General features: G+C 48.1%; 1 protein-coding gene across 1 annotated transcript; it reads right to left on the bottom strand.

Annotated features, from left to right (window-relative positions):
• Nucleotides 1-782: 782 nt before the first annotated feature.
• On the bottom strand, nt 783-12,437 carry LOC311439562 (uncharacterized protein). The gene is made up of 6 exons (XM_084525422.1): nt 12,219-12,437; nt 11,807-11,886; nt 3,207-3,321; nt 2,467-2,573; nt 2,127-2,241; nt 783-1,300 (listed from the first exon to the last, which is right to left on the bottom strand). The coding sequence occupies exons 1-6, from the start codon at nt 12,283-12,285 to the stop codon at nt 1,119-1,121; spliced, it is 666 nt and encodes a 221-aa protein (XP_084381548.1). The 5' UTR covers nt 12,286-12,437; the 3' UTR covers nt 783-1,118.
• Between the last annotated feature and the right edge of the window lie 1,113 nt (nt 12,438-13,550).

Raw genomic sequence — 13,550 nt, 5'->3', positions numbered from 1 at the left:
TGACAACACAACATCACTTGGATCTTTGTTCATCAAGAGGGGGGATACTGTGGAGGGTGACTAGTCGGAGGCTGCGGTAATCTTGGGCTAGCGCCAGGAGCTGCCCCGGCACTACTGTGCTGACACCAGAGCATCGTAGCCAATCAGCCCTGCACTCAGTCCACAGCCCTAGAGCTCTACCCTCTATACAGCCTGTCCCAACCATATTACCAGCCAGACCTCATCTGCTTTTTTATTCCTCCTCTGAAGTTAGGCCACAGCTTTCAGAAACCACAACATCTGCCTAGGAAGATATGATGAAATTATAAGGTAGTGTATAGCAATCAATGCTCATCAGTTCAGGCCACTCCCATTTCTCACATTTTGTGCTGGCTTGAAATGCCACACTTTTTTGGCTTCTTTATCTCGTTACAGCAAGCACACAGGGCACTTTTGGAGTCCTAGACTTGCACTGCACTCTACCTAAGGGTATGTACTTCTGTGGGACATCCGTAGGTTCTTAAATACAAAGTGAGAACCATTTGACCTGTCCCCCAACAAACTGCAAAGCTTTGGGTTTGCAGCTCATGTGACCCACAGTGCCCTGAGCACCTGTATGCAAGGTCTGATTTTACCCCCAAGTACACAGGTGTGTGAATACAGAGTTACCCTACAGGCACAGCTGTTGTGACTTCCACTGCTTCAATGGTCACCAGAGCAACACCAGTGATTGATTGGCAATGGTGAAAGTACTTCACTCTACAGCCTTTTTTTCCATAAAGATGGACCTTGCCAGACAGTGATTTCTGAAAACAATTACTGTGTTTAATGACCACAACCATTAGGCAACTGAAATTCTTTTATAATTCTGGATAGACAAATTCAAGGCTTCAAAAAGTGAACTTCTTTCTTTGCGGTGCCCCCACTGTGAGCTACTTTTAGGCTATGTAGCCTCTACCCAAGAGCTGAGGTCAAATGGTGACTATGATTGCTACCCTTCCAATGAAATGCAGGCCGTATGTTTGCAGGTCTTGGCAGGGATTTCACTGCTCAGCTTCTGTCATCAAAATACCCACGTCTGACCGTAGACAGCCGCTTGGTTGGTGGCACACGTTGTTTCGGGCCTGCCATCCTCGGTGCTAGTAACCACACATTAGACAGTCCGCCTGCTTGTCATGGTTGGAGATATCTACGCCTTGCTCTGCAAGTTCTTTGAGGAAAATGTTCAGCTGCTCAGGCTCTGAGAAGGCTAATGTGTGCAGGCAGCTGCTGTTGGCAGGGAAATAGGCAGACTCGGCTCCACTCACGGCCGTCTCCGAGGCTGAAAAGATCAAAGCCAACAACAACAGAAGCTGCTGAATTACAAATCTAAATCCGGGCACATTTGTCCCAATCTCTACACAAGCTCCAGCATTCCCATTTCCCAGACTGAAGTTTTCAATCTGGCATAAAAGTGACTGAATGATAGCTTTGTTACGCCTAGGGAAACACAACTGCTCGAGCTACAGGACACAGTCGACGGTCTAGTATTTTCCATTAACCACAGGGGAGAGAGAGGTTCATGTATTTGTGTATCTGCATGCAAATTTATTTTTACATTTGGCACATAATGACAGATTCAGATGGTCACAGACTGCTTGCTGGAAGCAATGGGAGCATTCTTCAAACCCTTGGGCTGCCATGTGAAATGGTAGTCTTCCTGGCTGGGGGACAGCTGCTGTTTTTTTTTGTGTGCACTTACAGTGAATACTGCAGGTGCTGTCCAATTTAACTGAGGCTCTTTGGGTACACTTGCAAGAGAAACTGCAGCTGTGTGCTGCCACTGCCAGTCCAGCTGGTCACACGGCCACTGGGCAGTGTAGGTTTTGTGTCAAGACGATAAATGCTTTCAGTTAAAAAAAGGGCACCGTCCCACAACCCTCAGGCATACCGGTCCTATTTGCTAGGTCAACCTGAAGTACCAATGCTCATCAGCACAGGCATTTGTGGTTGTTCTAGAACTACCTTGCTTTCTGGCACAGCCCTTTGTGACCCAGCGTCAGCCCTAGCAGTCTCCCGTGTGCCAAGGCTGTTTCTCTTGCCTCCCTTTTCACAACACAACAGGCTGATCCTCCATCCCTATGCCCACATGTTTGAGAACTACTCACGCTCGCAAACAGCCAGTGCTTGCCCCCCAGCCATCTGAGTCGTCCAGGAAAACCCAGTGATGTTGCCACAGGTTTCATACAGCCTGCTTCTTCTGAGGAACTGGAAGTCGTAACCCTTGGGAAACCAGGATGGGAAAAACAGGTGTGTCTTAGGATACTTCACAGTAACAGTAAATGAAGAAACACTCAGCCAATGAAGATCAATACGAACACTACACCCTCTCCCTGTCCTGTTAGGACAGAAAAGGCATACCGAGACAAATCCTACATCATTACACAATAAACACTTAAAACAATGAATAAAGCCAGCAACCTACTAGCAGTGACCTGTGACTATTACCTTGTTGCACATGGGTTTGCAGTACTCAACACTGTCGATGGTGACACACACCAGCCCACCGTTCTTAGGGGCCAGAGGCTGTGGGCATTGGGGTGAATGCTTGCAAACTTTCAGGTGGAGTAAGGAAAAAAAAAGAGGAAAAACACAATCAAGTGAAAATGAGTCTCTTCCATGCAACCTATATCTGCATGACCTTTGCTGGGTAGCAACTTCCCCTCTACCTGACCTTGGCAAAGTAAGCATTTTTGTTTGCTTAAAGCCCTATTTTTTTTTCCTTTTTGCAACCCACGATTTTCCCATCACTTGTCACTGTGACATCAAAGTCCCTGGGAGCCCCGGTTATGCCTAACAAGTGAATCAAAGTGCCATTCATTTCAGCAGTGACATTCAATACTGCTGTGGGTAAAGCTATCCAAGTATTTCTTGGGAAAATATGACTAAAAAGCCCACCCCAAGGCCCCACTACCACTGCGAGGCAGCTCAGCAGCTCAACTAGGCTGTGCACAGACACTGCCATGCCTCCCAGCCCTCTGCCAGAGCGGTGGCTGAGCAACCTTACTTGCTGGCTTCCTCTTGAGATTTTTTTTTTAACTTTTTTTTTTTTTTTTTTTTTTTTTTTTTTGGTCCCTCAGGAAGTGCAGGCACTTAGCTCATTCTGATTGCAGGTCAAAAAAAATAATCTTGTGGCTTCTCTACTGCTGCTTCGTTCAACGCCCAACAAAGAGGAACAGGGGCCTCACATTTGTCTTGAATAGGTCGCAGAAGATCAAGATTTTCTTGCAGCACCCAGATGAGGTGATTGAGGGAATCTTGTCCACCTTTTTTGACCATTTCAGGGAAGCATTCTGAATATTTCTATGGACATAGGGAAGAAAAAATGATAAGTTGAGGAGGAAAAGCCTGGGACCTGCTTTAGGTAAATAGGGAGAAAGTTTTTTTCCATTACACTGGGCTTGAAAGAGAGGACTGCTATGGATGTTTTTCTTCTGTGTGTGAAAATATATACCTGTAAATGGCTGAATGTGGCTTCTTTCTGTATAAAATGTTGGTTGGCCATTCTTGTCTGAGAATGCTGGCATCTCACAGACTTTCTCTGTGTGTGCATGTGTGTAAATGTAGGTATTTGTGACTGTGTGTAAACAAAGATGTTTCTGTATTTTTATCTAGCAGTTGCTCTACATGGATATGCATATATTATTTCCTCTCCATATGTATATGCCCACACGCATCTGTGGATAGTTAAAAACTGCGGTAACCTCCACAACCAAAACACAAGTGTCTGCCATCACTATGACAGATTCCATTTACTTTGAACTCGGACACAGGAAAAAGATACAGTGCAGTTCTCACTACCAGATGCTGAGGCACTCATCAGCAACGGGTAACTCTGGTTCTTAGTCTTGAGGCTTTAAGAGACATTGGTAAAAGCGATGGACATCAATCACATATATGTGGCAAATAAATACCTTTCCTACCACATTCAAGGGCTGCTGCTTGGTCTCTCCCTTATGGTATACGTAGTCCATAGAAGATAGGGGCAAAAAGTCATAAAGCAGAGGCTTTCAGTTACCTAGCTTTGCTGATATTTAAAATATTTACTGTTACATTTGAAGGTGGAGTTGAAAACTTTATACATGTGAGGTAAAAGAGATGGCTGTTTGTGTGCAAGCATTTCTGTATACGTGGAGCAAAGCAGAACTGTAAAACACATCTATAAGGCTTTCAACTAGCAGTAACAGTGTCCTGGTTTCAGTTAGCACAGAATTAATTTTCTTCCTAGTAGCTGGTGGAATGCTGTGTTTTGGCTTAGAATGAGAAGAGTGCTGATAACACCCCGATGCTTTAATTGTTGCAGAGCAGTGCTTATACTAAGCCAAGGACATCTCAGCCTTTGCTCTGTCCTGCCAACGGGCAGGCTGGGGGGGTGCAGTAAGAGCTGGGAGGGGACAGACCCAGGACAGGTGACCCAAACTAGCCAAAGGGGTATTCCATACCATCTGACGTCATGCTAAACAATATATAGGGGTGGCTAGCCGGGGGGAGGGGGCCGGACTGCTCGGGGTTAAGCTGGGCATCGGTCAGCGGGTGGTGAGCAATTGCATTGTGCATCACTTGTTTGTACATATTATTAGTAGTAGTACTATTATCATCATTGTATTATTATTATTATTATTATTATTATTATTTTCCTGTCTTATTAAACTGTCTTCATCTCAACTCACGAGCTTCACTTTCCATTTCTCTCCCCCGTCCCAGAGAGGGAGGGGGGAGGGTGAGCGAACGGCTGCGTGGTGTTTAGCTGCCAGCCGGGTTAAACCACGACAGTCTTTTTGGCGCCCAACGTGGGGCTCGAAAGGTTGAGATAACGGCAGATCTGACCAGAGTGTGTTAAACTAAAATTGGTATAAGTATTAGACCTGCTTAATAGTCACTTGTCATAATGCTGATTGCTTTAATCTCAACTGTGCTGCGCCTGTTTTCCAAATTGAGTATTATAGCACGTTATTTTCCGTATGTGCTCTCTGTCATGTTGTTTATCCTCTCCGGGCCCTGGTTTCAGACCGTTATGGTACTGTGTGTAGTATCAGTGGCTTATGAGATGATGAAATATCTGGCCATGACTCTAACCTGGTATTTGTACTCAGTAACATCTTCGATTCTATACTTTGGAAACTGTATTTTGGAAACTATTAGCAATTGTATCTGTTGCCTTTTTTCATTAGGGAGTCAATCTGTGGAGGGGAAAGGGGAAGATAATTTTTCTTACTTAATCACTCTCCCTTTCTCCTTCACCACCCCTGTACCCTCCTTGATCACTCTCCCTTCCTCCTTCACCACCCTCTTATCCTCCGAGTTTATTACAATAGCTCTCCAAGATATTGAATATCCTTGGGATACTCAGACCAGCATAGTCCTGTTGTTCTGCCTCCTGAATGCACTTCAAGTTCTGCTTAAAGTTAAACAACTTCTTAGGAAGCTCATCCGGAGATCTGCCCGGAGGCAGTATAGTTGTGGGTGGCAGGGAGTATGGGTGGATATGGGCAGGCATCTAGAGCAGTTGGCACCCCCAGTGTGTTGGAAATTCACCCCTGAACAATGGCAAAATCCTCAAAAACTGGCAGAATGCTTGAAAAAAAGGTGTAATGATTCTGGCAGTTCCAAAGTAACACAAATCATTGTAACGTGCTGGGGCCTGGCTCATGCCTATCGAGCTGCCATTGATACTGCTGTCAACTTAGTGACAGACCCTGCGGCCACTCCAAACCCTGTGACAGATCCAACGGCCACTGTGACCCCTACGGTGGATTCTGCAGCCGCTCCAGTCCCAGCTCCTGCAGCCGCTCCAGTCCCAGCTCCTGCAGCCGCTCCAGTCCCAGCTCCTGCAGCCGCTCCAGTCCCAGCTCCTGAAGCTGCTCCAGCTCCAGCTCCTGCAGCTGCTCCAGTCCCAGTTCCTGCAGCCGCTCCAGTCCCAGCTCCTGCAGCCGCTCCAGTCCCAGCTCCTGCAGCCGCTCCAGTCCCAGCTCCTGCAGCCGCTCCAGTCCCAGCTCCTGCAGCCGCTCCAGTCCCAGCTCCTGCAGCCGCTCCAGTCCCAGCTCCTGCAGCCGCTCCAGTCCCAGCTCCTGCAGCCACTCCAGCTCCAGCTCCTGCAACTGCTCCAGTCCCAGCTCCTGAAGCTGCTCCAGCTCCAGCTCCTGCAGCTGCTCCAGTCCCAGTTCCTGCAGTCGCTCCAGTTCCAGCTCCGGCCGCTACTCCAGTCCCAGTTCCTGCAACTGCTCCAGTCCCAGCTCCTGAAGCCGCTCCAGCTCCAGCTCCTGAAGCCGCTCCAGCTCCAGCTCCTACTGCTGCTCCAGTCCCAGCTCCTGCAACTGCTCCAGCTCCAACTCCAGCTCCTGTGGCCGTGTCAGAGAAACGAGCTGTAGCAGTGCAAGTTGACCCTGCAGAGGGCATTCCAACCCCTGTGGCAGACCCTGTAACAAAGTCAGAGAAACGAGCAGTAGCAGTGCAAGCTGCCCCTGTAGAGAAGGTGAAAATATGGTATAGAAATTCAAGTCGTTTAGAACGCAGAGAGTCTTCTGCCAATCCAGGTAAGGCTTCTGCCAAAACTAAGTATAGAGATGACGAAGATGATGACGACGCTGGGCCGTCAAGGATTCAGGAGGAGGAAGATGAGGATGCCGAAAGAGCAACAGTAACTACCCGAAGCCTAAACGAGCGCGAGCTACGAGATGTGCGAAAAGATTTTGGTCGCTGTATAGGTGAGCAGCTTGTCACCTGGCTGCTCCGGTGCTGGGACTCTGGAGCCAATTGTGTGGAATTAGACGGCAGGGAAGCCAAGCGGCTGGGATCCCTTGCTCGAGACGCCGGCATTGACAAAGCAATTGCAGATGGAGCACGACCCACCAGCCTCTGGAGGCGTCTCCTCTCAGCTGTGAGGGAAAGGTATCCCTTCAAGGAAGATATTTTATGTCTACCAGGCAAGTGGACCACTATGGAGAAGGGAATCCAGTACCTGAGGGAATTAGCCGTACGGGAAGTGATTTATGAGGATCCAGACCTCAAACAAACATCCACAGATCCAGATGAAGTCAAGTGTACACGACCCATGTGGCGGAAGTTTGTACGGAGTGCACCATCATCATATGCCAGCTCATTGGCAATAATGGCCTGGAAAGAGGATGAGGAACCCACAGTGGGTGAAGCGGCTAAACAACTCCGGCAGTACGAAGAAAGTCTCTCCTCTTCCTTACAGGCCTGCGTCTCAGCTGTGGAGAAACTTTCTGAAAAGGTTCACCAACTTGAAGAGAATCTATTGTCCTCCCCACCTGAACCAACCAGTGCCCACCGACCAAAGGAGAACACTTGGGAGAAACTTTCTGAAAAGGTTCACCAACTTGAAGAGAGATTATTCTCCTTCGCACCTGTACAAAGCAGTGTCTCAGCTGTCAGGGGTAGGCGTTCACCCACACAAGGAAGACGATATGGTGGGTACTCACCCCGTGCCACCCTGTGGTTTTACTTACGAGACCATGGAGAGGACATGAGAAAGTGGGATGGAAAATCTACCGCGACCCTAGAGGCACGGGTACGTGAGTTGCAAAAGAAAACAATCAGGAAAAAGGGATTCTCCGAAAAGTTTGCTGCTCCAACTTCCAGCAGACAGTCCTTCAAACACAGAAACGAGGAAGATTCTGACCAGGATTAGGGGGGCCCTGCCTCCAGCCAGGGGGAGGAAAGGGACAATCGAGTTTATTGGACTGTGTGGATTCGATGGCCTGGCACATCACGCGCACAGAAGTATAAGGCTTTAGTAGACACCGGTGCACAATGTACTATAATGCCATCGAGCTATAAAGGACCAGAGCCCATCTATATTTGTGGAGTGACAGGGGGATCTCAGCAGTTGACTGTATTGGAGGCTGAAGTGAGTCTGACTGGGAATGAGTGGGAAAAGCACCGCATTGTGACTGGTCCGGATGCTCCATGTATCCTTGGCATAGACTATCTTAGAAGAGGATACTGCAAGGACCCAAAAGGGTTCCGGTGGGCTTTTGGTATTGCTGCCTTAGAGACAGAGGGCATTAAACAATTATCTACCTTGCCTGGTCTCTCAGAGGACCCCTCTGTTGTGGGGTTGCTGAGGGTCGAAGAACAGCAAGTGCCAATTGCTACCACAACTGTGCACCGGCGGCAATATCGCACCAACCGAGACTCCCTGATTCCCATCCATAAGCTAATTCGTCAATTGGAGAGCCAAGGAGTGATCAGCAAGACTCATTCACCTTTCAATAGTCCCATATGGCCAGTGCGAAAGTCTAATGGCGAGTGGAGACTAACAGTGGACTATCGCGGCCTGAACGAAGTCACGCCACCACTGAGTGCTGCAGTGCCGGACATGCTGGAACTTCAGTATGAACTTGAATCGAAGGCAGCCAAGTGGTACGCCACAATTGATATCGCTAATGCATTTTTCTCCATCCCTCTAGCAGCAGAGTGCAGGCCACAATTTGCCTTCACTTGGAGGGGAGTCCAATATACTTGGAATAGGCTGCCCCAGGGGTGGAAACACAGCCCTACCATTTGCCATGGGCTGATCCAGTCTGCACTAGAGCAGGGGGAAGCTCCTGAACACCTGCAGTACATCGATGACATTATTGTGTGGGGTGACACAGCAGAGGAAGTTTTCGAGAAAGGGAAGAAAATAGTCCAAATCCTTCTGAAAGCCGGTTTTGCCATAAAACAAAATAAAGTCAAAGGACCTGCACGGGAGATCCAGTTTTTAGGAATAAAATGGCAAGATGGACGTCGTCAAATCCCAATGGATGTGATCAACAAAATAACAGCTATGTCTCCACCAACTAACAAAAAAGAAACACAGACTTTCCTAGGTGTTGTGGGGTTTTGGAGAATGCACATCCCAAATTACAGTCTGATTGTAAACCCACTCTACCAAGTAACTCGTAAGAAGAATGAGTTTGAATGGGGCCCTGAACAACGACAAGCCTTTGAACAAATCAAGCAGGAAATAGTCCATGCAGTAGCCCTTGGGCCAGTTCGAACAGGACCAGATGTAAAGAATGTGCTCTACACTGCAGCCGGGGAGAACGGCCCCACCTGGAGCCTCTGGCAGAAAGAACCTGGGGAAACTCGAGGTCGGCCTCTGGGGTTTTGGAGTCGGGGATACAGAGGATCTGAGGCCCGCTATACTCCAACTGAAAAGGAGATATTGGCAGCATATGAAGGAGTTCGATCTGCTTCGGAGGTGGTCGGTACTGAAGCGCAGCTCCTCCTAGCACCCCGATTACCGGTACTAGGCTGGATGTTCAAGGGAAGGGTCCCCTCTACGCATCATGCAACTGATGCTACATGGAGCAAGTGGGTTGCACTGATTACTCAGCGGGCTCGAATAGGAAACCCCAGTCGCCCAGGAATATTGGAAGTGATCATGGACTGGCCAGAAGGCAAATACTTTGGGATATCATCAGAGGAGGAGGTGGGTCGTGCTGAAGAAGCCCCACTGTACAACCAGTTGCCAGAGAATGAAAAGAAATATGCCCTGTTCACTGATGGATCCTGTCGTATTGTGGGGAAGCATCGGAGATGGAAGGCTGCTGTATGGAGTCCTACGCGACGAGTTGCAGAAGCTGCTGAGGGAGAAGGTGAATCGAGTCAGTTTGCAGAAGTGAAAGCCATTCAGCTGGCTTTAGACATTGCTGAACGAGAAAAATGGCCAGTTCTCTATCTCTACACCGATTCATGGATGGTAGCAAATGCCCTGTGGGGATGGTTACAGCAATGGAAGCAAAACAACTGGCAGCGTAGGGGCAAACCTATCTGGGCTGCTGCATTGTGGCAAGATATTGCTGCTCGGGTAGAGAACCTGGCTGTGAAAGTACGCCACGTAGATGCTCATGTGCCCAAGAATCGGGCTACTGAAGAACATCAAAACAACCAGCAGGTGGATCAGGCTGCTAAGATTGAAGTAGCTCAGGTGGACCTGGATTGGCAGCATAAAGGTGAATTATTTATAGCCCGATGGGCCCATGACACCTCAGGCCATCAAGGTAGAGATGCAACATACAGATGGGCTCGTGATCGAGGGGTGGACTTGACCATGGACGCTATAGCACAGGTTATTCATGACTGTGAAACATGTGCTGCAATCAAGCAAGCCAAACGGTCAAAGCCTCTTTGGTATGGAGGACGATGGCTGAAATATAAATATGGAGAGGCCTGGCAGATTGATTACATCACACTCCCTCAAACTCGCAATGGCAAGCGCCACGTACTTACAATGGTGGAAGCAACCACCGGATGGCTGGAAACATATCCTGTGCCTCATGCTACCGCCCGGAACACCATCCTGGGCCTTGAAAAGCAAGTCCTATGGCGACATGGCACCCCAGAAAGAATAGAATCAGACAATGGGACTCACTTCCGAAACAACCTTATAGACACTTGGGCCAAAGAACATGGTATTGAATGGGTGTATCACATCCCCTATCATGCACCAGCCTCCGGGAAAGTTGAACGATACAATGGCCTGTTAAAGACTACCTTGAAAGCAATGGGCGCTGGGACGTTCAAAAACTGGGATACGCATTTGGCAAAGGCCACCTGGTTAGTCAATACTAGGGGATCTACCAACCGAGCTGGACCTGCCCAATCGAACCTGTTACGTACTGTAGATGGGGATAAAGTTCCTGTAGTGCATGTAAAAAATATGCTGGGTAAAACAGTCTGGGCTACTCCTGCCTCAGGAAAAGGCAAACCTATTCGTGGAATTGTTTTCGCTCAGGGACCTGGATATACTTGGTGGGTGATGCAAAAGAACGGAGAGGTCCGGTGTGTACCTCAAGGAGATTTAATACTGGGTGAGAATAGCCCATGAACTGAATTGCACCATGTTAAATAGTATATTATACTGTATGTTATCACTACCATGATTACTATAGGTGACTAATTAGAATGTATGGAAAAGAGTGTAACCTGAGCATGACATAAATGGTATGGAATAAGGGGTGGATAGATGTCCTGGTTTCAGTTAGCACAGAATTAATTTTCTTCCTAGTAGCTGGTGGAATGCTGTGTTTTGGCTTAGAATGAGAAGAGTGCTGATAACACCCCGATGCTTTAATTGTTGCAGAGCAGTGCTTATACTAAGCCAAGGACATCTCAGCCTTTGCTCTGTCCTGCCAACGGGCAGGCTGGGGGGGTGCAGTAAGAGCTGGGAGGGGACAGACCCAGGACAGGTGACCCAAACTAGCCAAAGGGGTATTCCATACCATCTGACGTCATGCTAAACAATATATAGGGGTGGCTAGCCGGGGGGAGGGGGCCGGACTGCTCGGGGTTAAGCTGGGCATCGGTCAGCGGGTGGTGAGCAATTGCATTGTGCATCACTTGTTTGTACATATTATTAGTAGTAGTACTATTATCATCATTGTATTATTATTATTATTATTATTATTATTATTTTCCTGTCTTATTAAACTGTCTTCATCTCAACTCACGAGCTTCACTTTCCATTTCTCTCCCCCGTCCCAGAGAGGGAGGGGGGAGGGTGAGCGAACGGCTGCGTGGTGTTTAGCTGCCAGCCGGGTTAAACCACGACAAACAGGGTCAAAGACACAGCATGTCAAATGCCTGTATTCTCCCTCCCCTCCCACCATGTACAAAGCAGGCCAGGAGTGCCAAAGCAAGCATGCTTACGTCCCACTCTGCCCTGTTCCCGGCAGGGCCCTGTTCCCCACACTCTTCCCGGCAGGGCCCTGCTGTTCCCACCACCAGCAGAAGGTGTGTGCTACCTCTCCAGGTTTGGACAGTACAGCCAGCCTCTTACCTCAAGACACTTATTCATGTCATCTATGGTTGCACTTTTGCAGTCACTTGGAATGGCAAAAACTCCCATTCCAGAAAAAACTAGAAGACAAAGAGAGAAGCATGTACATAGTTGGTTAATGATCCCCTCTGGCACACACACACAAACCCCAAAGCTCAAAAACCAGTAGTACTTCTTTATGGGAATTGTGCCACTGTGCTGCAGTGCTAGTGCTACCTTGTATATCTGAGGCAATCAGGGCTCAAATGTGAATAAACCCTACACAGATCAATTTACCCTTAACAGTTTACAATGTTATCACCTATGTGTGGCTACCCAGTCCTGGATTCCCAAGTGGGATGCCTCGTTTCATTTAGATGATAGTCATTTTCTAAGTAATTCCAATTCATACTTAAGACCAGTATTATCTTACCTGTAAGAAACTCTGCTACACTTACAAAAAGCAGCGTTCGCCAGAGCAGGCAGGAGCCAAACCGCATTTTCGCTGCGGGAGATCAGGGCCCGGCTACCCGTTGTTTGTGGAGCCTAGAAGCTGAAGTGCTGGTGCCAGGTACGGGGCTGCGTTTGGCTGGGCAGCCAGTTTGCACCACGCTGGGCACCAGGCAGTGCTGTGATAGGACACTACGATGGGATGGGGGACGCAGGTATTGCCTAACTTGCTGGGAAGCCACTGGACAGTCTGCCAGAGGAAGCTGGGGAGGCCAAGGGGAGGTGCTCCTCATGGCTGAGGTGCGCTGGCTTCCCTGTGGCTGCTGCCAGGCCCATTGGGAAATGTTCAGATTACTGTTGTATTGCAAACAGGTTTACTGTATGCACTCTCTTGCATGCTCTTGCTCTCGCTCTCCTTCTCTCTCACTCTATCCATCTGTGATTGTCTGATGTACACACGTGCACATTCATATAGACAACATCAGTAGGCCGAAAGGGCCCAAACCTGTATCTCAGTCTCCAAGAGAAAGCTCAGAACAACAGATAATGGCCACGTATATTTGGACCCAGGGGATGCACACTACTATCCTGTAACATCCAGAGTTCAGCTACTTAGTAAAGAGGGCAAGTTATGTTTTCCTGTTTCTAGGTTATTACCTAAAAATTAAACAAAGCATCACCTCTGGCAGGAAAAAAAAAAAAAAAAAAAGAAGAAAAAAAGTCCTGAGAACATGAACCTACTCCCTGCACATATCCTATCATCAGTACCATGGTATGTCCATTTGTAGTTTGTACTTTTTAAGGGACCCATGAATTTCGCACACATATCTAGTCATAGGACAAGCTGAATAGCTAGCAAAATTGCCACACAACTGTGATCATTTCTATCCTTTAGTAGTGGGTTAACTGGGTATCTGCACACTGCTCACATGCTGGAGATCTGCCTGACCCCATTTGTAAAATGCAAGTTCTGGTGTCACACCTTTAACCCAGCGGCCTCTCACCTGCACCATCACCCCACTGCCTGGCCTTGCGGGGCCACCAGGCCAGCCCGCTCACACATCCCAGCCCCCAGCAAGGATTCTGTTCTTGGGACTCCTACAGCATATATTGAACCTACAGTTCACAGGTTTCATGCTTTGCGTCACCTATCCTGGGAATGCACACACATTTAAGAAATGCACCAAGTTCTTTAATGCTTGTTCTTGTTACTGTCAGAGTAGACCTGTTCATTTTGTCTGCAGGTGTTTCTTTTTGTTGAGACAGGGATGTTCAGCTTTCATGTCATGTTACACAACACATTTATTTATACAGC

The sequence above is a fragment of the Aythya ferina genome (assembly GCF_964211825.1).
Source record: "Aythya ferina genome assembly, chromosome: 7".
Taxonomy (NCBI): Eukaryota; Metazoa; Chordata; class Aves; order Anseriformes; family Anatidae; genus Aythya; species Aythya ferina.
Note: the sequence above shows the minus strand (reverse complement) of the source record. Positions and strands in the feature narration are given on the sequence as shown.